The sequence below is a fragment of the Mesoplodon bidens genome, assembly GCF_964165515.1.
Source record: "Mesoplodon bidens genome assembly, chromosome: 7".
Lineage (NCBI taxonomy): Eukaryota > Metazoa > Chordata > Mammalia > Artiodactyla > Ziphiidae > Mesoplodon > Mesoplodon bidens.
In genome coordinates, this window is record NC_138164.1 from 8,254,226 (window position 1) to 8,281,181 (window position 26,956).

Consider the following 26,956-nt stretch of genomic DNA (forward strand, 5'->3'; position numbering starts at 1 on the left):
ACAAATAAAAATACCCCATAATGTCAGATAATAAATGCTACGATGAAAAATAAAGGAGACAGCGTGGCAGAGGTGGGGTAATATATTAGGTAAGTCAGGAAAAAGACTTTGCATAGGAGGTGACACTTAAGCAAAGACTTAAAAGTGAAGCACAGGCCACACAAATACTTTGGTAAGTACTCCTGGCAGAGGGAAGAGCAAACGAAATGATCACCCCAACAATCTTGAGGTGAGAATGTACCTATGTTGTGAGCAGAAGAGCAAAGCCAAAGGTGGCTAGAGTGGGATGAGCAAGTAGAAGTGGCAGATGAGGCCAAAGAGAACATATCCCATAAAGCCACGTAGGTCGTAGAGAATATTCTGAATTTTATTTGAAGTGTGACAAAGAGCTATGAGAGTTGAGAGCAGGAAGGGATACTTGATTCACATTTTAGAAGGACCATTCTGACTGCATTTCTGAACTACTGAAGGACAAGAAATATGAAAAGAGAGATAACAATGGCTTTGATTAGAATGGTACTATTAGAGGTATTACATTTGCTGAATTAAACAGGAGTTGCTGAATTGAATACAAAATATGAAAACCGTGTCAAGGATGATTTCTAGAGTTTTGGCTTAAGAAAACTAGGGAGTGAATATAACATTTACTGAGATGGGGGAAGCTAGGCAGGAATAGGTTGGAGGACAGGGATCAAAAGTTGTTTTTGTTCATGAGATGACTATTAATGAAGGGGAAATTTCAGGTAGGCTGTGGCTATAAAAGTCTGGAGCTCAGGGGATAGGTCAAAGCCAGAGACAACTTTGTTTTTGAGAGTTACTAATGGCTGGCTGACAATTCTCAGGAACAAAATTTCTTTCATATTTGAGAATGTACTGGCTCAATTCTTAGGAGCCGCCTATAAGTTCAATCTTATTCCTCCTATGGGTATACTGCAGTAATACCATTTACCAGGATGTACTATATATGATACACTCTATAAAATTTCATGTCCTTGGCTTCCTTTTCTTTTTTTTTTTGCCACATCACACGGCATGTGGGATCCTAGTTCCCTGACCAGGGATCAAACCCATGTCCCCTGCAGTGGAAGTGTGGAGTCCTAAGCACTGGACCACCAGGGAATTCCCTGTTCTCGGCTTCAGACTAAGATAAGTGACTAATTTTTATAAGTTACCAAGAAAAGAGAATACTGGGTCCCAATCTAACATTCAAAAATTAATATAAATTTTATTGAAAGAACAAGGTCTTACTAAAACTAATAGGTAAAAAAAAAGCCAGGAGGGCTTCCCTGGTGGCACAGTGGTTGGGAGTCCGGCTGCCGATGCAGGGGACACAGGTTCGTGCCCCGGTCTGGAAGGATCCCACATGCCGCGGAGCAGCTGGGCCCGTGAGCCATGGCCGCTGGGCCTGTGCGTCCGGAGCCTGTGCTCCACAACGGGAGAGGGCACAACAGTGAGAGGCCCGCGTACCGCAAAAAAAAAAAAAAAAAAAGCCAGGAATCAGATCTATGTCCATTATAGCTTCCTTACATCTTCCCCCACTTCTTTCATGCCTTATCACCTAGAAGCTTAGTCACCAATAAGTTCACAGAGTTAGTTATTCATTTTCAAAATAGAATTTATTTCTGTAATAAAGAATTAAAATATAGCTGTGAAAGTAGAAAATAATATAGAAAAATATTTAAAATGTGCAACAGTAATTTTGAGTAAAGGTAGTTAAGCACTAGAGGTTATGCTCAACTTCTACTTGAAAGACCAATCATATATATTATTACCTACACCAGAAAAAACATATCTACTTGCAATTTTAATTAATAATTATAATTCAAAACCAGGTTTATACACCTGGTCAGGCCCTTTTAAAAATATAAGTACACATTTTGGGGATATATTTTTTGAAGCTGACTTCACTTCACAGACTGATAAATCTACTGTCCCAAAATCACAAGGTTGTTTTTACTAATTCATCCATGTAATTAAGTCAAAGTGGAGGAAATATGTACTTTTTGGATGAAACCCAAGGTTTTGGTAAAAATGGGACAAGAGTATCATTTTTCATTATGTTGGTATAAAAGCTGGTAAGCTCACGTATCCCCAGAGCTTGGTTTCCACCAGGTGGGTCTCAAATTCAGACATTAAATGCAGATGAAGAAATATCTAGTGAATTCTATCTATCCCTTCCCCAAAGTTTTACTTACAGTTAAGATATAGGTATTATTTGTATGAAGAACATACAAAAAGAATTGGAAATTGTTTGGCTAGAGGGAAGACAACTCTTCAGGGACTACTGTTTGCAGTTTGCAGAATAGGATAATCTTCTCTAGGAAGAATAATGTCCACATAGCAGCACTATATTCACCAGGAATCCCAGAGCCAGTGGATCTATCATGTAGCAGGAAGCCAAACCTTCTGGCTGCTCACAACATCACTCAGCTTCCCTTTAATCTTCAGGAAGTGTCTCTTGAATTCCAATCCATCACCCTATATTAGGAATAATATCCAAAACTAATGTCAAAAAAACAAGAAAAAGAGACTATGCCATAAAATCAAACTTTCTTTAGGGGTAAGTAGAGACAAACATCCATGGATATGTCCAGCTACAGTTATCTTCCGGCCCTCTTACGAATACAAAATATCTTGGTAGAAGAAATGGCTACATAAATAATTCTGACTTGACTTTGGGCCCATCACTGCTCCCACCACCCTGGGCCCAGAGAGCAGAAACAATGGCATCCTGTCCATTCCAAGGGTTGGTATCTCTGGACCTATGTCATTGTTTTTCATAGGCACTAGGCGTTTATAAAGTAAAAATAAGCTACACGACTATGCTTTAAGTCTTGCCAAAACAGAGCCAGTGATTCAGTTATGAGAAGGGTTTCTCTACACTAGGATCTTAATTTATTCCATACCAAGCATCTGGACAATAGCACTGCAGCAAATCTCCAACATAAAGAATGTGACCAACTCCTCCAACCTCATTTAGAGCCACACACAATCTTTCGGTAAACAGAGAAAATGTTATTTTGGTCTTATACGTCAAGGGCTTTAAAACTGTAACCTCAGAACCAATAATTTCTAAAGAAAGAATCAGAAATGTGAACAAAACTCCATGTATATGAGTATTAACTATAGAGTAGCTTGTAACAAACAGATAAAGGTTCATTAATTATAATGTGCAAACATTTGGACAAATCATAATTTTTATGAAGAAAAAGCTTAGAATGTTACAAAATATTAAGGGTAATTATTTTAAGGACAAAAGTAATTTAGGACTATTTTTATTTTTTTATTTGTTATTTATTTACACATTCTACAAAAAACAAAAATTTTTATAAGGAAAATGTCATTTGAAAAAACTGTTTTAGAATAGCTAATGACAAGAACAGATGTTCATAATATTAAATTTAAAACACCAGTTACCATATATTTATAAATATAATGCCATTTAAAAAAAATCTACACATAAGAGTAATTCCATGGAGGATATATTATAAGTAATAGTAAGGTTATTGTAATACAATATCAAAAATAAACCTGTGTTCTCTTTGGATGATAAAATTAGTTGATTCTTATCTTCTTTATACTTTTTTGTGTTTTTAAAATTTCTAAAATGAACATGTAATACTTCTTTAAAAACAGCAAAACAAAGTTTTTTCTTTTAAAAAGTGTTCTATTCTACATACCTTAGAAAGCCGGAAGTCGACCAAGATCTTCTCATCCATTTCTACCAAATTCACTTTGAAAATGAGTTTATTGTTTCTTCTATCAGTTGTTGATACAGTAACCTAAGACAATAAAAATAAGGTCAAACCAGATGTGTGGGCAGAAAATACTCTAAATAAAAACTATCATCTTAGTTCAGTGATACTACTGGGATAAAAATTTGAGAGGTGCTTTTATAATAGGAGCTGTGCCAGCTGAAAATCCCACTCCTCCTAGGACTTTCCTCTCCCAATGGGTATGTGTGTGTCCAACAAGAACGACCTGTAAACAGGATGCAGCTCCGTTATCGGGGACTGAGTCTATGTGAACTCTTAGCAACAAAATAAATTTAGTATTTTACCAAGATACAACCGAAAGAAGAAACAATTGAAGAGAATAAAAACGGGGGACTTCCCTGGTGGTCCAGTGGTTAAAACTCCATGCTTCCAGTGCAGGGAGTGTGGTTTGGGTTTGTTCCCTGGTCGGGGAACTAAGATCCCACGTGCCATGCAGCATGGCAAAAAAATGAAAAAAAAAAAAAAGAAAAGAAAAAGAGAGAGAGAGAGAATAAAAACGGACTGAGAGGAAAAACAAGATTATTAAAACATAAAGAAAAAGAGAGGCCAGATTTGTGGGTAAAAAGCTGCAGCAGCAACCAGAAGACGGTGAAGGTCTTGATAGGCCTTTCAACTTCCACTTTCAGTGTTTTAGAAGCTCAGGCTAGAAGAGTGACATGGAAAGAAAGGCCCAGCCAACAGCCAGCACCAAGACCCCAAACGTGGATGAGGCTGTCCTGGACCACAGAAAAGCCATCAACTCCAGCTGGATGAATGAGCCCAAGCAAGATCAGCAGATTTGCCTAGCTGAGCCCAGCCCAAATTACAACAACATTTTTAATAATTCTAACTTCAAGAAATGACTATTAAAGAAACAGGTGTACCACAACAGTGCAACACTGGAACAACATTATGTTCTGGGAAAACACAAGACACTCAGCGCATCTGAAGTAGGTTATTAAATTTCAAAGACAAAGAAAATTCTCCAAAGATTCAGGCAGAAAGAATTAATTGAGGAGTAATGTTGGTAAAAATGGCAGATTAGGAAACTTCAAAAGCCCATTAACTCCACAAAAGCCATGAAAAATCTGGCAAAAACTGTCAGAATCAACTTTTTTTTTTTTTTTTTTTTTTTTTTGCGGTAGGCGGGCCTCTCACTGTTGTGGCCTCTCTGCTTGCAGAGCACAGGCTCCGGATGCGCAGGCTCAGCAGCCATGGCTCACGGGCCTAGCCGCTCTGCGGCATGTGGGATCTTCCCAGACCGGGGCACGAACCCGTGTCCCCTGCATCGGCAGGCGGACTCTCAACCACTGCGCCACCAGGGAAGCCCAGAATCAACTTTTTCAGAACACTGAAAACTAACAAAAAGCTTGCAGCAACACAGGGGCACTCATATAAAACAGATGAGCTTTCTCACACTGTAACTACCTTATTCCCAACTTCCACTCCTCAGCTCAGTAGTAGCCTTGAAAATAACCATCCACATTCCAGGTTGAGGTACAAATGCAAGAATAAACCTCATTCATAAACTGTCTTAAGCTGTTCTACCTTCCTGGAAGACCTGCTCAACACACTTGTCTTTATTTTGCCTGCCTAACTACACAGGACTTGTGTTAAAGTTGCCACCTGGGGAGCATCTGTCAAAAGTACCTACAGGCAAATGCTTTAACCCTTGCTTACTGGGGTAATGCAGAAGAGTTGGGACAAACAGATTACCTAAAAAGGCTGAAAGGAAAGGTTTAGGAGTGAGATGTTTTTGAGGGATAAGAGTTCCGAAAATCTCTCACATATTCCTGGGACTGTAAAGCCTATACTTATGCCCAGGGCACTGTACATGCTCAAGAAAGGTCTGAGAAGGCTCTAAGCTCTGCCTCTGGCTGACCATGGGGCACCACACAAGCAGGAAGTGAAGGCTAACGCAGAGCTGTAAACTGCCTGGCTGGGTATTGATGGCATGCCCCAATACGCACACAGAACCCCTCTGCAAAAACTAGCTTTTGGTTCCAGGAATTTAATGTTTAATCATTAGCTGACCATTGAGCTAACAGAACAAAGATTTCACAGATCACACACAACAAAGAAGGCAGACACTATAATATTTGATCAGAAACATCACTAAACAATCAAAAACTACATCAATTGTCAATGATAACAAACCCTGGGAAGAGGGAAAAATCTATTTCCAGAGTTGTCACATTATAATATTCAAAATGTCCAATTTTCAATAAAAAAGGATAAAGCATACAGAAAAATGAGAAAATATGGCCCCCACAGAGGAAAAAAGAAGTCAGTAGAGACTGTTCCTAAATAACAGAAAGAAGAATGAAGAAAAATGAACAGAGTCTAAGAGACCTGTGGGACATCATCAAGTGTATCAGAATATGCACAATGTAAGTCTCAGAGAGAGAGGAGAGAATGGGGCAGAATAAACATTTGAAAAAATAATGGCCAAAAACTTCCCAAATTTGATGAAAAACAATCCCATCCAGGAAGCTGAATGAACTTCAACTAGGATAAAATGAAAGAGATCCACACCAAGATACATCATATTCAAACTGTTGAAAGACAGTGACAATGAGAGAATCTTGAAAGCAGCAAGAGAAAGTGACACATCATGTACAGAGATCCTCAATAATATTAACAGCTGATTTCTCATCAGAAACCACGGAAGCCAGAAGGCAGTGGAATGACACAAAGAGCTAAAAGGAAAAAACTGTCAAGAAGTCCGTATCTGGCAAAACTATCCATCATAAATGAAGAAATGAAGACATTCATAATTAAAGTTTGATAGAGTTTGAAACTACCAGACCTGCCCAAAAAAGAAAGAGTAAAGGAAGTCCTTCAGGCTGAAATGAAAGAATGCTAGATAGCAACTCAAATCCACATGGAGAAATAAAAAATATTGGTAAAGGTAATTTACATAGGTAAATACAAATGACAATAATAATCAGTTTTGTTGCTTGTAACACCTATTTTTTCCCTACCTGATTTAAAAAGACAGCCACAGAAGGCAATAATTATAAATCCATGTTGTTGGGTACACAATGCAAACTATAATCAAAACAGAACTAAAGTGGCTATACTAACATCTACCAAAAGACTGTAACAAAAATTTTTTCAAGAGACAAATAAGGACATTATATAATGTTAAGATGATCAAGAAGATATAGCAATTATAATCATATATTTATCTAGAATCCAAACTCCAAAATTTATGAGGCAAAAACTAACAGGGTTAAAGTAAGAAATAGAATTCAGCAATAACAGCTGAAGAGTACAACATTCCACTCTCAATAATGGATATAAAAATTAGACAAAGATAAACAAAGAAATAGGGCTTTCCTGGTGGTGCAGTGGTTAAGAATCTGCCTGCCAATGCAGGGGACATGGGTTCAAGCCCTGGTCTGGGAAGATCCCACATGCCACGGAGCAGCTAAGCCCATGCGCCACAACTACTGAGCCTGCGCTCTAGAGCCTACAAGCCACAACTACTGAACCCGCATGCCACAACTACTGAAGCCCACATGCCTAGAGCCCGTGCTCCACAAAAGAGAAGCCACCACAATGAGAATCCTGCGCACTTCAACAAAGAGTAGCCCCCACTCGCCACAGCTGGGGAAAGCCTGCGCGCAGCAACGAAGACCCAACACAGCCAAAAATAAATAAATTTAAAAAAAAGAAAAACAAAGAAATAAAAGACATGAACAACACTATAATGCAACTAGACCTAACAAATATGCCCAGAACACCTCACCCAACAACAACAGAATCTACATTCTTCTCAATCACACCTGGAACATTCTCCAGTAGAGACAATATGTTAGGCAACAAAACAAGTCTCAGTACATTTTAGATAATTAAAATAATACTAAATATCTTCTTTGACCACACTGGAATGCAATTAGAAACCAACAACAGAAAGAATTTTGAAAAATTCACAAATATGTGGAAATGAAACGGCATACCTAAATAACCAAAAAGGAAATCACAAGGGAAATTAGAAAATACTTTGATATGAAAAAAACTGAAAACATCAAAACTTATGGGAAGCAGCAAAAGCAGTGCCCAGACATGCATTTATACCTATAAGCACTTACACTAAAAAAGAATGATATCCAATCAACAACTTAGCCTTCCACCTTAAAAAACTAGGAAAAAAAAGAGCAAGGTAAATCCAAAAGAAGGAAATGATAAACATAGTAAGGAGAAGAGAGAGATAAATTGGCAAACCTTTAGCAGACTGACCAAAAAAAAAAGAAAAAAAAGATTCAAATTACTAAAATCAGGAATAAAAGTAGGATGTTACTACAAACTTTACAGAAACTAAAAGGACTATAATACTACAAAAAATGGTATGCCAACAAATTGCATAACCAAGATGAAATGGACAAACTCCTAGAAACACACAAACTCCCACAAATGACTCAAGAGGAAATAGATCTATAACAAGTGAAGACATTGAGTCAGCAATCAAAAAATTTCCAACAAAGGAAAGTCCAGGACCAGATAGCTTCACTGGGAATTCTACCAAACCTTTGAAGAATTAATATCAATCCTTCTTAAATTCTCCAAAAAATAGAAGAGAAGGGAATACTTCCTAACTTGTGCTACGAGGTCAGTATTTCCCTGATACAAAAGCCAGACATCACAAGAAAACTACAGATCAAATCCCTTATGAACACAAAAAAACTTTCAACAAATACTAGCAAACTGAATCTATCGAACACACTAAAAGAATTATGCACCATGATCAAGTGGGATTTATCCCAGGAATGCAAGATGGCTCAAAATACAAAAATCAATTAATGTAATATACCTTATTAACAAAGGAGAAAAGTTTAGCCAAAAAGTAGACATATCCCAGATGTCCATCAATGGGTAAATGGATAAACAAAATGTAGTCTATCCACACGATGGACTATCATTCACCCATTGAAAGGAATAAAGTATTAATAAGTGCTACAACATGAATTAACCTTGAAAATATTATGTTAAGTAAAAGAAGACAAATGCAAAGGGTCACATACTATACAATTCCATTTATATGAAATGTCCAGAATAGGTAGTTCACAGAAAGTATATTAGTGGTTGCCAGGGAGGAAGGTATGAGGAATGACTGCCAATTGGTATGGAGTTTATTTGGGGGGCAGTGGAAGGTTCTATATTTAAATGGTGATAGTTGCATAATCTTGTGAATATACTTAAAACTACTAAATTGTACACTTTAAAATGGTTAAAGTGATAATTTTTTATAGTATATGAGTTTTATCTCAATAAATCTACCTAAAAAAAAAAAGAGTGGGGGGCCTCCCTGGTGGCGCAGTGGTTGGGAGTCCGCCTGCCGATGCAGGGGATACGGGTTCGTGCCCCGGTCTGGGAGGATCCCATGTGCCGCGGAGCGGCTGGGCCCGTGAGCCATGGCCGCTGGGCCTGCGCGTCCGGAGCCTGTGCTCCGCAGCGGGAGAGGCCACAACAGTGAGAGGCCCGCATACCGCCAAAAAAGAAAGAAAAAAAAAAAAAAAAAAAGAGTGAATTATCTATACAGGTGAGAGGAAAATCAGGCTGGCCTCAGATTTCTGCACTATAATATTTTCCCCTAACTTTTAATTTTGAAAGCTTACAAATCTACAGAAAAACTGGAAGAATTGTGCAATAAATAACCACAAACCCTTTATTGGCCTCATCAACCTAGATAGCATGTTGACTTTTTTTATGTGATTGTCTTTTTTTTTTTAGCTTTTAAACTAAGTTATCAACGGCACACACTTCACCATGTGCCTCCTGCAAAGACATTCTCCTACAAACCACAATATTATCATCACACCAAAAATCTGACACTGATTCAAGAACATTATCTAATATAAAACCCATATTCAAATTTCCCCAACTGTTCCAATAACATCCTTTATAGCTTTTTTTCTTTAAATCCACGATCTAATGAAAGATCATGCATGGCATTATTTATCAAGCCTCTTTGGTCTCCTTTAATACAAAATATTCCTCTCTTTGTTTTTCATGATATTAAGATTTGTGAAAAGCCTAAAGACAGGTTAGAATGTCAATGTTATAAAAATGCTATAATAACATAAACAACAAAAATTGGTAGATGTGAGCAGGAAGATGGAGGAAATGTGGGATTGTTCATGGATACATCTTTCATAGAAGGGAGTTGATTGTTAACTGTTACAATTTAAGTATAGTACATAGTTTTAAAGAAAATGACTTGAGTCTCTTAGTGTCTTTAATAACCTTACAGAAGTCTTTTAAGATATATTATTTCTTAAGATAAAGAACATTTTACTTAAATTTCTTCAGTTTCAACTGTTTCTTTTTCAAATTAAACTAATTACTGTATATTTTTAAAATATACTGACAATTATAGTTTTTTATTCAAATATTTAAATTTTTCTTCAGGAAAAAAATATAACGAAAATCAATGAAACATACCTGATTCATACAACTTTTCTTCCACTGATAGCCCAATTTCTCACAAGTCTCTTTCAGGCATTGATAAGATTTGTCAGCATCCAATTTGGTAAAAAACCGTGTCATTCTTTTGACCAAGCGCTGCCAGGGGTTCTACATGTCAAATAGAGGAAAGCTGAATAAATCATCAGATTTATCACCAAAAGCAGTTATATCATAGCTATTTGGTCTGAAAATTTTTTTCTCTGACTTAAGATTCTTATACATCAGAGTCTCCCCTAGGAATTCCCTGCTGGTCCAGTGGTTAGGACCCCATGCTTCCACTGCAGGGGGCATGGGTTTTATCCCTGGTCGGGGAATTAAGATCCCATGTGCCATGATGTGGCCAAAAAAACAAACAAAAAACAAAAAAAATCTGTATCAAGTTTTAATATTATATTTCTTAGATTTATATATTAAAAGAAAAAAAAGACTTTAAGACAATAAAAAATAAAGGGCTGCCATTATTTATTTGAAAAACCTTACCTGTGAGGATCCTGGGGTGCCAAGCAACTGACTATTCAGAAGCATATGATCAGGACATGTGGGCTGGGAAAAACTGATCCCTTGTACCAGTTTATCAATGTATGAAGGGCTGGTGTCCCATAAGGAAAGACCTGTCCGTGGTTCTGGCTGAGAACTGGAGTACTTCACATTTTCTTCACTGCAGCATTAAGATATGGAGAAAAGTATATTTTAAATAAAATTCATCAGGCCTTTCTTATATCACATTACCATTCTCACACTGAAAAACATTATATTCATCATAAGAAAACAATATATACATGTATTATTTTTCATGGGGACTATTATATCCAACAACTACTTGATCTTTTATTCATCAGTCTTACCTAGAAGCACTGTTTACTGGAGAGAAGTCCAAATTCGATTGAATATGCTTAGAGAATCCACCAGGAGACTCTGATACACCACCTGAAGTGACTCGGGGCCTCTTTGCCCCTAAAAAAGAAAACATAAATAAAAACGCTTTCAAGTTTTCTATGCAGATATTTTTAAATTAACCCAGCTGACAACTTGAAGAAGTAAAACCATATCTAAATTCATTTATTTAACACAAAATACTTATACGACAAATAGTGGCTCTTCCTACATGATTTTATGAGAAACGTGGCCGTTAGGAACTTAGTAGGACTCACTTGCCAAATTGTACAAACTACACATTTCATAAATCCTGACCTGTAAGTATGTTCCAAGTGCAGGCCATAATTTTAATGGTACCATTTACAGTAACAGAACAATGTTCGATGAAGACTGAGAGACCCAGCTAAAGCATCAAAACTTTTTAAAATAAAAAATAATTTGTGATGATGACAATGAACATTATGAATCTGCTCTACCCAATCTTCTTTGCTCCTCTAGAAAAGCTTTACCTAAAATAATCATTATATAGAATATGATGCTACTATAAATTCATGGCTACTACCCTCAGCTGGATCCTCAACCCAGACAGTTAGTCCTACATTTCTCTAGTCAGTTTCCTCTCCCTTTCCACAATGATTCTTTCAAAACTTCTATACTCCTGTCAGATTAACCAAGACCACCCTTCAGGACCTCATTACTTAGCATATGACACCATCTCCCATTTCACAAAGAAAATAAAGTCACTAGAAACTCCCTCAACTTGCCACTACCAAATCTGCTAACTTACTTGCATTCCTACCCATCCTCTCCCCTTCTATCCTCCCATCAAATGTCCATCCCTCTACTTGTAGTTGAGCCCGTACCCTCCTTTCTCCTCAGGGACCTTGATACTCTTTTATTCCCTCTCTCTTAGACTTTGAGCTTCTTCCTCTCAACTGGATCTACCCCCAAACCATTTAAACATGCTTAAGTTTAACCAACCTTTTTATTTATTAATCCATTCATTCAAATATTTTATTAAGCCTACTATGTTATCAGGCAGTAAGATGGGAGAAACGGCATGTTCTTATGCTGGTAAGAAAGATCCAGTAAAGAGGGAAGAGTTAATAACGAAGCAGAAACAGAGAAGAATTGCTAGACTGAGTAAGCAAAAGAGAACTGCGTCTAGTGCACAAGAGAAAGGGCTGGTTTATATCTGGAGCAATTTACCCAGAGCAACGGGAGAAAGCAGAGTATACGAGCACAGAGGCAGTTAATCAGGTGGGTAGAGATGGTGGTAGGAGTTTGTGAGAATTCCTTTGTTACTGCTTCTATTTCCCAGCGAAATAGGAAGTATTGCCACCAACTGAGAGTGAGGATGGAGAAGGAGGTATCAGAAGTTGAAGAGAAAATGAAAGGTATAAAAATGTGATTTAGGACAGTAGCATTGTGAAAGAAGTGGGGAAATGCATTATGATTGCCTGGAAGGATTAAGGGCCCACTTGAGATCAGTGATCTTGAATTTAAAGCAGACAGTGCTGCATATTTTTCTCCAGCTGCAATCAGCTGTGGAGGTATAAGTGTAGAGTGGGTACAAAACAGTATTAAACTTAGGTTACGTAGACTTGCTCAGTAAGTATGATGAAGAGAGAATGGGCAATGGACCTCCCTGGTGGCGCAGTGGTTGAGAGTCCGCCTGCCGATGCAGGGGACACGGGTTCGTGCCCCAGTCCGGGAAGATCCCACATGACGCGGAGCGGCTAGGCCTGTGAGCCATGGCCACTGAGCCTGCGCGTCCGGAGCCTGTGCTCCGCAACAGGAGAAGCCACAGCAGTGAGAGGCCCGCATACCGCAAAAAAAAAAAAAAAAAAAAAGAATTCATCTGCCAATGCAGGGGACGCGGGTTCAAGCCCTGGTCTGGGAAGATCCCATGTGCCGCAAAGCAACTAAGCCCATGCGCCACAACTACTGAACCTGTGCTCTAGAGCCCACAAGCCACAACTGCTAAGCCCACGTGCCACAATTACTGAAGCCCACACGCCTAGAGCTCATGCTCCGCAACAAGAGAAGCCACTGCAATGAGAAGCCTGCGCACCTCAATGAAGAGTAGCCTCCACTCGCTGCAACTAGAGAAAGCCCGTGCGCAGCAACAAAGACCCAACACAGCCAAAAATAAATCAATAAAATAAATAAATTTTTTTTAAAAAGAGAGAATGGGCAAGGAAGTTGAAGATAAATGTAAAGAAGTCGTTACAGTGACTAACCTTGAGATTTAAAATAGTGAGGATGGAACTTGGGACCAAAAAGGGAGCAGATAAAAGATAGTGAAAAAGTAGTAGAATTAATGGACTGCAAGTCCAGGTGGGGTCAAAGTGTTGCTGGAGTCAGGGTACTAGAGGGAGGAAACCAGAAAAAAATATACTGGTGGTCCAAGCAGGATGCTTGAAGACAAGATCGCTAGAGGAGAGAAAGTCAAGGAAATATGAGGTGATGACAGTGGAAGGACCATCTAAATGAATATTTAAATTACCAAGAACCAAGACAAAAATTACGTCAAGAGCTGTGTTGGAGAGAGTGACAATGTGGCAGGAATTTTAATTTGAGGTTCAGAAGGTGATTATTACGAGGGAATAGTGGGTGGTAGAGTCTGATAATAGGATTCAAAATGAAGGGCGGAGGAATGTGAACAAAGAACAAGGAGGATGCCTGCTCCACTCCCAGATCAAGGGTATGAGGGTGCAAGAAAGAAAACACCTACCACCTGAGAAGAAGCAATGTCCTCAGGGGAGAGCTGGATTTCAATTAGAATAAGGTGAAAGGTAAAAGAAACATTCAGGGAAGAGTTTAAAATTCCTCATTCACCTCTAGCTATTGTTCTCTCAGCCAAACTTCTTTACTGAGCTGTGTACACTCTGCTTAACTCTCTTTTACACTAGAATCCCTATACAATAGAGTTTATTCTTTTTTTTTTTTTTTTTTTTTGCAGTACGCGGGCCTCTCACCGTTGTGGCCTCTCCCGTTGCAGAGCACAGGCTCCGGACGCGCAGGCTCAGCGGCCATGGCTCACGGGCCCAGCCGCTCCACGGCATGTGGGATCTCCCCGGACCAGGGCACGAACCTGTGTCCCCTGCATCGGCAGGCAGACTCTCAACCACTGTGCCACCAGGGAAGCCCTAGAGTTTATTCTTAACTCTCCACCAAAACTGTTCCTGCCAAGATCATGAATAACTGCCATATCATGGAATCCACAGGACAAATTTACTCCACATTCTTCTGATGTCCCACCTCTCTGGCTACTTTTCTGTTTCTCTGGCCTCCACCCACCACTTAAACACTGGCATTCCTTAAGATTTCATATACTCAATTTAATCTACTACCACAGCTTAAATCACCATCTATTTACAGAAAGCACCTAAATCAACATCTCCAGCTTAGCCCTGTTTCCTGAGTTACACACATGCATGTACACAAGCACGCACATGCGCGCGTGCACACACACACACACACACACTCCTATGAGAGACAGTTTTACTTAACTTCTCAAATTCAAATAAAATGTCCAAAATCAAATAAAATTTCCCTGCAAATGTTTTTCCTTTTGAGCTACATCCAAGTAAATGGTTTCACCGTTTACACAGCTGTTCAAACCAGAAAGCAGACATACTTTGACTCCTCACTCTCCTTCATTTTCCACATATAAACAGTCACCAGTATTATCAACTCTAGTTCTTAAATCTCTCTGGAATCAACTTCTTCTTTCCAATCCCGCTATCACTAACCTAGTCCAGCCTACCATCTTCTCACATCTAGGATCAAAAACAGTGAAAAAAAGTAGCTAGAAAGATCTTTCAAAACCAAACACATAAGCATGTCATTTCCTTGCTTAAAGTCGCTCAAAAGGTTTTCCCAACAGCCTTCGGTTAAAGCCCAAGATCCTTAACATGGCTTACAAGGTCTTCCATGGTTTGGTTGCTATCTACCTCTCCAACCTCATCTCAAACCTCTCTCCCTCTCTCCCTTCTCCATTCACTTATTTCCTCAGCAAACATTTACTGAATGCCTATGAAGGACCACACACTATGCTAAGCACAGGTGATGCAATGATGAACAAGCCAGACATGGTCCATGCCATACTGGCCTTCTCTCTAGTTCCTCAAATGCACCACTTTCTAACCTCCAAGACATCCCAGATGCTGCTTCCATGTTCAGAATCTGCCACTCATCTTGCTACTACTCTTCTAGCTAGCTCCCCTTTAATCTTCAAATCTTAGATTTAACGTGATTTCCTCAGCAAGGTAAGTGTTCTTTGTCACTTAAGACTTGGTCAAATTCTTAGCTGTACTACCCTGACTTTCCACTTTATAATTATTAATGAGCTTAAAATTATTTTTTCTCTTTCTGGTTTTTGTACTAGACATTATAATCTTCATGAGGACAGAGACCACAGCTCTTTTGTGTTGTTGACTTATACTGACTTTACAAGTACCTTTTTTTCACAGAAAAAAAAATACTTGTATTTTAAGGATATTACCTTTCTTGAGTGGTTTGTTATACCATCTATCTTTCTTGATGTCTGGGATGGTAATCCTTACTGATGGATTCTCAACTAGGATTTTATGCAGCAGAGCTGAAAACAAAACATTAAGACAACATTTATAAAAGACTCAAATAGATTAGAAAAGCCTACAGCTTGTGGCGTAGAACACACATCCTCTATTGCTTTCCTTATGTCCAAATATTATTTCTGGGGAAGAGAAAGAATAAAGCTACTGAATTTTTGCTTTAATTTCATGCAGTCATTCTTTGCTACTGTCTATATCTTTGAATATTCTTCCCAGAGCTGACTCTCAGTTGTTTGCAAATAAATAGAACAAGAGCTAGGTGGGAATGTTTCTCTTCACTTGATGATATTTATACAAAGATAGCAAAAAAAACCCCTCTTATCCATTTTCAATACCAAACTTCACTGTTCCAATATGTCATATTAAGTCCTCATTCACACAATTTTATAAGGGAAATTTACTTTCCAATAACTTTTTTAAAAATATTTATTTATTTATTTATTTGGCTGTGCTGGGTCTTAGTTGCGGCACACGGGATCTTTGCTGCTGCATACGGGATCTTCACTGCTGCATGCGGGATCTTTAGTTGCAGCATGTGAACTCTTAGTTGCAGCATGCATGTGGGATCTAGTTCCCTGACCAGGGATCGAACCCAGGCCCCCTGCATTGGGAGCACAGAGCCTTAGCCACTGGACCACCAGGGAAGTCCCTCCAATAACTTTTTAAGAGTCGGTAATAAAAGCAACCATCATCCTAAGGTACCTTAATTATACTGATAAAGAATTCATTCATCTCCCAACACCAAAATAATTTTCTAATGGACCGAAGATTTAAATGAAAAAAATAAGGCCTTAAAAACATAAATGAAAACATAGGTAATTTTTTTCTAATGCTGAGGGTAGAAAAGACCTTTCCAAATATGATAATATAGTCAGAAACCACAAAGGACAGGTACTAGATTTAAATAAATAAAAATGTAAAACTTCTGGGGACTTCCCTCGTGGTCCAGTGGGTAAGACTCCATGCTCCCAACACAGGGAACCCAGGTTTGATCCCCGGTCAGGGAACGAGATCTCGCATGCATGCCACAACTAAGAGTTCACATGCCACAACTAAGAAGCCAGCATGCCGCAACTAAGACCCGGTGCAGCCTAAATAAGTAAGTAAATAAATAAATAACTACTTTAAAAAAAAGTTAAGTTTAAAAAATATATATAAAACTTCTGCATGTCGAAATAGCATAAACAAAATAAAAATACATGATAAATTGTCAGAAATATCTGTAACAAATGCAAAGATCTAATGACATTAATGTTTTTCAAAAACCTCATATAAAGTAAAAAGAAAACTTCCTACCAAAAATGAGCAAAATAGACACGTTCACAAAAATAGACTAAAAGCTAATAAATATACAATGAATATAAAACTTCATTGGTACTAAATTTAAAATAAAAATAAAAAACAGAATACATTTATTATATGTAGGCCTATTAGATTAGTCAAAAAAAAAGTTTAAGGGACTTCCTTGGCAGTCCAGTGGTTAAGACTCCGCGCTTCCACTGCAGGGGGCACGGGTTCCATCCCTGGTCAGGGAACTAAGATCCTTCATCCCGCACAGCATGGCCGAAAAAAAAAGTTTAAATGTAAACTAGTTAGACTGTGATGAAATGGTACAAACTTTCCGGAAAACAATTTGGCAAAGTAAACAATAATAATTAAAAACTGTATACATCTTTGACCCTGCAATTCCACTTCTGGGGTTTTACTTTAATTAAATAATTTAAAGGTATGTGCAAAGATTAAGTTATATGGATGATCATCATATCTCTTTCACAGCAGTGAAAAATTAGAAAAAATCCTGAATCTCTAAAAAGGTGAACTGGATAAGTATAGTAAGCCATGTCCATATAGCAGAATACCATCACAGTCTTTAAAAACAGTGATGTAGACCTACAATTATCATCATGAAAAAATGTTCACAAAGCATTAACACACACAAAAAAAACTGGTTACAAAATAACATGTATAGTGGGATGTCATTTTTTGTGAAAACACACATACTTATAAATAATATACATATATAAAAAATACATAGTTTTACTACAAAATATAGAAGCACATATCAAAACATTAAAAGAAGCTATTCCGTGGGAGGGAGGGAGACGCAAGAGGGAAGAGATATGGGAACATATGTATATATATAACTGATTCACTTTGTTATAAAGCAGAAACTAACACACCATTGTAAAGCAATTATACTCCAATAAAGATGTTAAAAAAAAAAAAAAGCTATTCCTGAGTGCTGGGATTATAGGGTTGGATTTTACAATTTTTTAATTTATTATTCTTCTACTTCATCTATAAAGATCATGGATTATTTACATAATGATTTAAAAGTTAAAAAGAAAAAAAATGTAAGAAAAAAATTCAAACAGCACTAGGCTTCATTATCCAAGAAATCAGTACTTTACATCAAAATAACCCAGTTACCTAGAGGAGCAGAATCGATTTTTTTCCAAGGGTTGAGGTATGTTTTTTTTTCTTTCCAATCACAATATTCCTGACAACTATCACTAGGCTGGTCCCACGGCAATTCTAAAAAAGAAACAAGTCCCAGTTTTCTGAGTGTTCAAATCATTATACAATTTTAAGGGAAAATAATCAATGACACAAATCCAGTAAAAGTTTCCTCCAAATTAATTCAATATGGTTTCCAAACTAAGAATGCTAACTCTAAGAAATTTTAGAGGCACTTCTAAGATACATAGTCCACTTCCTGCCTTACTCTTTGCCAAAAGTATTCACATGAATTTTAAAAGAGAGAGCTACTGTGATATTTCATTTAACAGCTGTACATACTTCATTTTTAAAAACCTTTGGGATTAAAAGTTCCAACTTAGTTATAAGTTAATATTAAAATACTATCACATAAATATGGATCCCCTTGATTCATTTCATTTATTTTGGTATAAGAAACCTGGCTTTCCTAAGGACAGGAATTTTATCATGATTAAAAAACTCAAAGCTGCTGCACATCACAGGGAGATCAGCTTTGTGATGACCTAGAGCAGTGGGATAGGGAGGGTGGGAGGAAGGCTCAAGAGGGAGGGGATATGGGGATATATGGATACATATAGCTGATTCATTTTGTTGTACAGCAGAAACATACACAACATTGCAAAGCAATTATAATACTCCAATAAAGATGAAAAAAATTACGCAGAAAAATAAATAAATAAATAAAAAGCTCTTACCTCCAGCCAACATTGCAGTAAGTACTATTCCACAGGACCAAACATCAACTGGTTCTGCATGAAATTCTTTTCTCTTTAGAAGTTCTGGAGCAACATACGGTAAAGTACCACACATCTTGTTCAATAAACGCTCACGATTATTATGCCGAAACACTGTTGCCAAGCCAAAGTCAGAGATTTTGAGGTTATCTAAACCAAAGGAAAAGAGGATGGCACTGGATAAAAATGTTTTGTAAATAGATATACTTAAAGGAGTTGAGTTGTATTGGAAAACCACTGGTGTTATGACCAAAAAGAAATTTTAAAAAAGAAGAAATTAAAGACATCATCATATAGTTAAAACTAGAAAAAGGCTTCATGGCTTCTATTAAATAAGACAAATATTGTCAATACACAAACAGTATGAACCAGATTAAAGAAAGATCCTGGAGTCAAAAGGGCCTTCTAGAAAAGAGCACTCCAGACTTAAACACTGAAAAGAGAGCTATGCCCTCATCGGGTTGTGCAGAGGGCAGGAGGGAGGCATCAATAACATACTAGGCACAACTTTTCCAGCAGCGGAGAAACCCAGCTGGCTGGACCGAAACTAAAGACCCACAAACCACCAGAACTTCTTGTCAAGGTGGCTAAGTTTAGAAAAGGAGGACGAACTCTGTACAGAAAACAAACCAGAAGAGCAAATTTCCACTCTAACTTCCCATCTTCAGCACACACAAGCTATCGGCAGAACTTAACTACACTTAGTGAATATCTACCGTAACTGAATGACACTGTGCTAGCCATGTAGGTAGATAAATTACTGAAGACTAACAATAACAACTGCTGTCGAGGTTACGAAAATATAGAACATTACAAGATCTTACAGAAAGGGAATCTAACCTAGTCTTCAGAGATAGGGGAGACTCCCCTATTATCAGGAATCAACTGGTACAACCTTTTTAGAAAGCAATCTGGCAAAAGATGCCAAAATTTGAAATACTCATGCTCTTTGAACTAGGAATTCCCACTTCTAGGACCATACCCACAAAAATACTTCCACAAATTCACAAACATAAGGATATCCGTACCATAATAATACTGTTTGTAAATAACCTAAATGTCCATCAATAAAGAAATTATTAAATCTTATAGTACACATGTACAATGAGATTATGTAGGTAACAAAAAACAAACAAAAAAACACAAGGTATATCTATATGTACTGACATGGAATCAGGTATAAATGGAAAAAATGGCAAGTGCCATAACAAATGTTCATTATAACATGACCTAATTTTTATATTGGCCTGTGCATTAATTTATAGAATAGTCATCACTGCCTTATATTTTTTAAAGCTAGAAACAACTTAAATGTCCCAAAACAGGGGACTGATTCTTTAAAAATCAATTACATCCACCCAATATAATATGTAAGCCACTGATGTTTACTTCTATGACTTGGGAGGTAGCTACTGTAATTATCCTTTTAACAGCTATATATGACACAATCTTGACAAATCACTGAGATTAAGAGTTCCAAGTTACCTATAAGCAGTAATCACTGAAAATACTAATGGATGACCACAGTATTCCTTAGAGTCTGTTGTTTCACTATGTCTGTGACATGATACTTAGAGAACTGTATATAATAAATTTTAAATTGAGGAGTGTGGTTACTTCTGAGAAAAAGAAAGGGGCACACATTTGGAAGGAATACAGAGGAGGACTTCAACTATATTGACAATGTTCTATTTCTTTTTTTAAAAATATTATTATTGAATAGAAACAAAAGATTATTTATATAATATGCAAGATATGAAAAATAATTATCATCAACATCCACTCACCTAACACCTAGTTTAAGTACACTCTATTTCCTTTGAAACCTCCTATAAATCCTTCCCTTCCCTAACTGCAATCCTTCCTTTCTAGAAGATTTTATGTAGCTTGAAGCCTATTTAATAAAAAAAGGACTTAATTTGTATATGAGGAATGGGAAGAATTGATTATAATACCATCAAAGCTATTAGTATTCAAAAAGTAATGGACACAGAATGAAAAATAGAAGCAAAGGGAAGTCTCCCAGCTTGTGCTCTCATTTCTTGGGATTCATCAACAGACCATTCTACAGTTCCTTTTCCCAATACACCAAATTTTTTGAATATCTAAACTTTTGCTACATACTTTATGGAACAACTTGCAGAAGGCTAAATAACCAAAGAAGGGTCTTAAGTAGCTAGGTTAGTAGATGGGTTAATAAAAAGATACCTAAAAGATATTAACCAAAATATTAACACTGGTTATAACTGACTGGTGAATTTCTGGTGATTTTTTACTTTCTTTTTTATACTTTTGATCTTATTTCATGATTACTTTTATCTTTATAAAGAGAAAAAAAACAGTATTTTTAGTTTGGGAACAAAGTTTTCACATTCCAGATATTACATACTCACATCTCCATTATTTATATAAGCTGGCTTAATTTATCCCCTTGTAGGAAGGTCAATTATAGAGTTCAGAAAGAGGTAGAACAAGGCTGATAAGAACATACACTGGTACTTATGATGGGGCACGATAATGCCAGAAACACTAAACCTCAGGGTTGGACAAGATGTGAAAAGTACTTTGGTCCAACCAGCCAAGCAATGTTTAAATTCCCTTTACAATATCCCTGATAATTAATAATCCAGTGTTTGAATCTCCTGTTAAAAACCTACTACAGGGACTTCCCTGGTGGTGCAGTGATCAAGAATCCATCTGCCAATTCGGGGGACATGAGTTTGATCCCTGGTCCAGGAAGATCCCACATGCTGCAGAGCAACTAAGCCCGTGCGCCACAATTACTGAACCTGAGCTCTAGAGCCCGTGAGCCACAACTGCTGAGCCCACGTGCCACAACTACTGAAGCCCACGTGCCTAGAGCCCATGCTCCGCAACAAGAGAAGCCACCGCAATGAGAAGCCCGTGCACCACAACGAAGAGTAGCCCCCGCTCGCCGCAACTAGAGAGAGCCCGTGCTCAGCAATGGAGACCCAATGCAGCCAAAAATAAATTAATTAAATTTAAAAAAAAACCTACAACAAAGCAACCTATTAAGTTTTGGGGCAGATCCATTAATGAGGGTCATCCTTGTACTAATCCAAATTGCCTCCACATAGTTTTCACCCACATACTGTGAAGAACTGTATTTAACAATTAGCAAATTTCCCTTGAGTTCCTCAATTATGCCTTATTTTACATAGTTTCTAGCCCTTTCATCATTCTGGTCACTCACCTATAAAAGTACTTCAGTAGTCTACATGCCTTTCACAGTACTGCCCCAAACGCCTACTATTCCCGCCGTGGCCTTCCAGAGAAGTGCTGGACTGCTGCCTTCCTCATTCTCACCTTATCACCTTAATTTTCCAATGATCAAATTACACGGGTGACTAATATGAAGTCTGCTGCCTAGTAAGTCTTTAAACCTTCTTTGCTGCCAAAGACATGCCATTAAACTGTACTTATTTCGTTAGTTTTTTTCAATCCAAATACTGAATTGAGTAACAATCCAGTATGTGTTAAATCTGACCCACCTCTCTGGTCTGCTAAATTCATTCATCTAGTAAACATTTTTGAAAACCTACTATTTGACAGGCACTATTCTAACACATTAAACAAAACAGACAAAAATCACTGCCTCATAGGCAGTGGATATTTGTCACCTTTTTTTGATCCTGATTCTATAAGCTAACACTAACACTATCCATCCCTCTCAGTTTTTATGACACCCATAAAATATAACTAAAAGCCCTGCATCTTTATCCAAGCCATAAATTAAAAGGAACAAATACGTCAAGGCTAAGGTCCAGGGTATTTCAATTTCATATTTTTTGCCCTGAAATTTCGGTAATGGAAAGCCTTGACCCTGCCTTTGTACGGCTGTACTAAAATGATTAGGTAGCAGCGACAAAATGCTAAACTTACCCCTTTCATCCAATAGGAGATTTTCTGGCTTAATATCCCTGTGAGTTATTCCAATACCATGCAGATAAACCTAAAAGAGAAGCAGAGGAAAGCATACCAGAATAGGGTAACTTACTTCACTAAGACAAATTTTAAGTAAAAGTTAGAGACAACTGTACCTACCACCCCTGCCATGAGTTGATGGAAGAACCTCTGAGCATCTTGTTCAGGCATGCCTATGTCTGGCTCTATAAGAATTATGAAAGTTAGTTCACCAGGTAAATATAATCAGTCATCGACCACACAGTCTCCTAATTCTAAAGTTAAACATTTGTGATTGTACTTTAGCAAAGAGAACCTAATGCTAACAATGAAAAGATTCTGGAGTCCACTAGTACATATAGTACTTAATAACTCACATTTCCCCATGTGTTAAGTGGCAAAAATAAATTAACATCATGGGAAAAGTACAGAGCAACAACAAACTATCACCCAAATCAAGAATGCAAGCCATGGCTTGAAAGCCCCTGCTTATACTAACCATGATTTATTTGATATCTTTCAAATTCTCCCCTAATTTCTTCTAAATGCTATGCCAATATTTTTTCCACTCCTGAAATGTAACTGCCAAAGTGGAAGCCTACACAAATCTAAGTTGATTTCACTAAATACTTAACAACAAATTTAAACTTCATATAATTTCTCGCACTACTACAAAACCATGAATTCCTGTGAAGTTCCTTCAGGAAATACAGTTTTATTAAGAAAGGTTCTGTTGTCAGTTATCTTTTTATATTTTTATCTCCCTCATTAACTTTTGATTTCTTTTATTCTCAACTCTTTTCTGAGATAGATATTGAAGATTCTAATAATCACTTTTTAACTGCTAATACAATAGCTCTAAATAATAAATTTAGATCCACAGAATATATTTTAAGTACTTCTTAGTGTTCTTTAATATCAAGACTTTGAATCTACACAGAACATTTAAGTAGCAAGCACAGAATTTACTTAATATATATAAAGCGATCGTAGAAAATGCTCAATTTCACTTATGTAACAACTGGCTATTATTTTGGATCTGTAAATGTATGCAATGATTTCATGAGACTAGAATGTCTACAAAGAAAAAAAACTTTTTCTGCATATGCATACAATACATCACATTATAATACTTCACCATAAGACCACAGTTTATCATTCTTAAACTCTACAAAATAGCAATCCCAACCCAAATCACTTATACAACTTGGGAAAACAGTTTCTTTGATGATTCTACATATGTATTCAGTGTTTACCTAAGTTGCAAAAACAAGAAAATTTACTCCAATTTCACTATTGCATAAGCAAGTCTGAATGGACAATGAACAAGCAGCAGTCCCAAAATTAAAAAACAAATTTAAGAACTTATTTAGCATAAGAATTATCTTCAATCTTTTCCATACCTATTCTATCAAAAAGTTCTCCCCCACTACAGTACTCCAGAAATAGATACTGGATATTGCCTTCTCTCCTGTGACCATAGAATTTCACTACATTCTCATGATTTAACATTTTATTGATACAAATCTCTTTCTTAATATTTTCTGGACAGTCTATGGCACGCTTCATGTCCACAATCTTCACTGCAACTGCTTCTTCAGTTCTTCTATTCACAGCAAGTTGAACTCTAAAAAGAAAAAGGAAGAGTTATAATATTCCAGACATTTGAATTATATTTCTTTTAAAACTTCAAAAGGTTAAACATAACTCATCCAAAACTATTTTATTAGTTTCTCCACCCAGGAGAAACCATGGGAATGGTTTCTGCCATGTTCTCAACAGATACTACTCCTTTCTGAAATGTGAAGTATGATAGCTAGTGTTCCAAAGAAGTCATTATGCTGTACATCCAAGTCATTTAATAAATTCTTAATAAACTAAAATGGGATAATAGCAATTCTAGGCCACATCACATATACACATGCTCTATTCATTTAACTTGTTTTTCTTCCACTTTTACTGAGCTATAGTTGACATAAAGCACTGAAACGATTATCACAAGTTTAGTGAACAACCATCATTTCATATAGATACAAAATTTTAAAAATCGAAAAAATACATATTTTCCCTTGTGATGAGAACTCTTAGTATTCATTCTTTTAACTTTCATATATAACATACAGCAGTGATAATTATACTTATCATGTTGTACATTACATCCCTAGTACTTATTTATCTTTTAACTGGAAGTTTGTACCTTTGGACCGCCTTCATCCAACTTCTGCTCCCCCACACCCTGCTTCTGGTAACCATAAATCTGATCTCTTTTTCTATGAGTTTGTTTGTTTGTTTTCGAAGCATAATTGACCTACAACACTATGTTAGTTCCTGTTACAACATAGTGACTCGATATTTCTATACATTTCAAAATGACCACGATAAGTCTAGTTAGGATATGTCACCATACAAAGATATTACATAGTTCTTGACTATACTCCCCACACTGTACATTTCATACAGGAGACTCATTTATTTTGCAACTGGAAGTTTGTACAACAGGTATTTCTCTCCTCCCCAGTACCATCCTCCCCTCTGGCAACTACCTGTTTGTTCTCTGTATCTAACTCTGTGTCTCTCTGTTGTTTGTTCATTTGTTTACTTTTGTAGATTCAACCTATTAAGTGAAATCATACAGTGTTTGTCTTTCTCTGTCTGACGTATTTAAACTTAGCATAATACCCTCTAGGTCCATCCATGATGTCCCAAACGGCAAGATTTCATTCTTGCTCTATTCATTTAATTGTAATAACATTACCTAGCATTTATTAATCCGATGCTATATGTGTCTACAGCAACTGTTCTAAGTACCTGTGGGATATGCCATTTTACAAAGGCACACAAGGACATTAAGAAGCCTGCCTAAGAACACAAAACAATGACCAGTAACGTGACTCTAGAGTCTGTTCATTTGCTCATTTAACCACTATGTTTGAACCCCAGGAAGGAGTATGTGGGAGGAGAAAGTGACTTCAGAAGTCTCCTCTAGCTCTTTAGGAAGAGAATGTTTTTGTTTTGTTGTTAAAAGGAAGAAAAAAATTAACCCTTACAAAAGATTGTGTAGCTTCAGTTCCCCAAAGTTTTAGATTTCAAATGCAAAGATCTGTTCTCCAAAACAACCAACTTGTACTCAAAGGAGACAATAGACAGAAAACTAAAGCAAGTGTGAAGTCAGGGTAAAAGGACTCAAACTCACTCTCCATAGGCACCTTCTCCCAGGGTTTGCACCAAGTCCCAGTCTTCCACAAAGGGCACTGCCATGACTCCACTAAGTCCCGCGGCTGTAAAAGCAGGAACCCAGAAAAGACGGTGGTTGAGGACACGCTTCAATCATCTGTAAAGCCACTGAGCTCCGCCTCTTGCCGTGATTCTTCAAGGTGAATCACAGCTCCTGGTTTCCCCTTACACCTCATCCATATTTTACCCAAGTCTTTAAAGCACAAGCAAGTATTCTAAACTCTGGCATTTCGTTGGTAACTCACAAGCCCCGTTCCCACGCAAACCGAAGGCTGAAACGCCGCCTTCCAGGCGGCCGAGGAAACGTACCAGTGGCGCGGAGGAGTTGGGGGACCAGTGCTTTACGGTGGGGGACTGGGGAAGGGGGTGAGAGGTGAAGCGTCGGGCTAGAGTAAGGGGATGCGGGCTAGTAGAGGAGGAAATAATCGCTACGAGGACCGCAGCCGCTCCTCCCGACCCGCTCACTCCCAGTTCCCACCCCCGCCCCGTCCCCAAGGCCAGGAGGAGCCCGGGGCGGAGCCAAACTGTCCCAAGAAGCGGAAGGAAGGGCTGGGTGACACGCGGACGGTTGGGGCCCAACCTCGGGTGCTCTCGGCCAGCAGAGGACGTCTTCTCTCCAGTCCCCGTACAACGGGATCCGCCTGACACCCCACTCCTCCACCCTCCGAAACCGCCCCTCCGCAGGAGTCTCTCCGATCCTCTAGGCTCGGCGATGAGAACTTTCTCTCGCCGTGCCCCTCCTAAATCATGTAGCCCCCGAACGCCAGCTCCAGGCGCTTTCCCCCCCTCTACCGGCTGCCCTTCCTCACCAGGCCGTCCTTTGCCCTCCACCACAGGAATCCAAATGCAGGGCTTTTCCCGC

General features: G+C 37.9%; 1 protein-coding gene across 3 annotated transcripts; it reads right to left on the reverse strand.

The window, feature by feature from the left end:
- Positions 1 to 1,626: 1,626 nt before the first annotated feature.
- On the reverse strand, positions 1,627 to 26,956 carry CHEK1 (checkpoint kinase 1). 3 transcript variants are annotated; one of them, XM_081239027.1, is made up of 13 exons: positions 26,904 to 26,956; positions 26,054 to 26,138; positions 24,264 to 24,487; positions 23,002 to 23,066; positions 22,840 to 22,909; positions 18,898 to 19,086; positions 18,134 to 18,238; positions 15,613 to 15,708; positions 11,072 to 11,180; positions 10,707 to 10,884; positions 10,203 to 10,334; positions 3,681 to 3,782; positions 1,627 to 2,478 (listed from the first exon to the last, which is right to left on the reverse strand). In XM_081239027.1, exons 2-13 carry the CDS (start codon positions 26,116 to 26,118, stop codon positions 2,383 to 2,385), a joined length of 1,431 nt encoding a protein of 476 aa, XP_081095153.1. In that variant the 5' UTR covers positions 26,119 to 26,138; positions 26,904 to 26,956; the 3' UTR covers positions 1,627 to 2,382. The 3 variants fall into 3 exon arrangements, with proteins under 3 accessions (XP_081095153.1, XP_081095154.1, XP_081095155.1); XM_081239028.1 differs by lacking the exon at positions 26,904 to 26,956 and adding an exon at positions 26,675 to 26,894; XM_081239029.1 differs by lacking the exon at positions 26,904 to 26,956 and adding an exon at positions 26,404 to 26,547.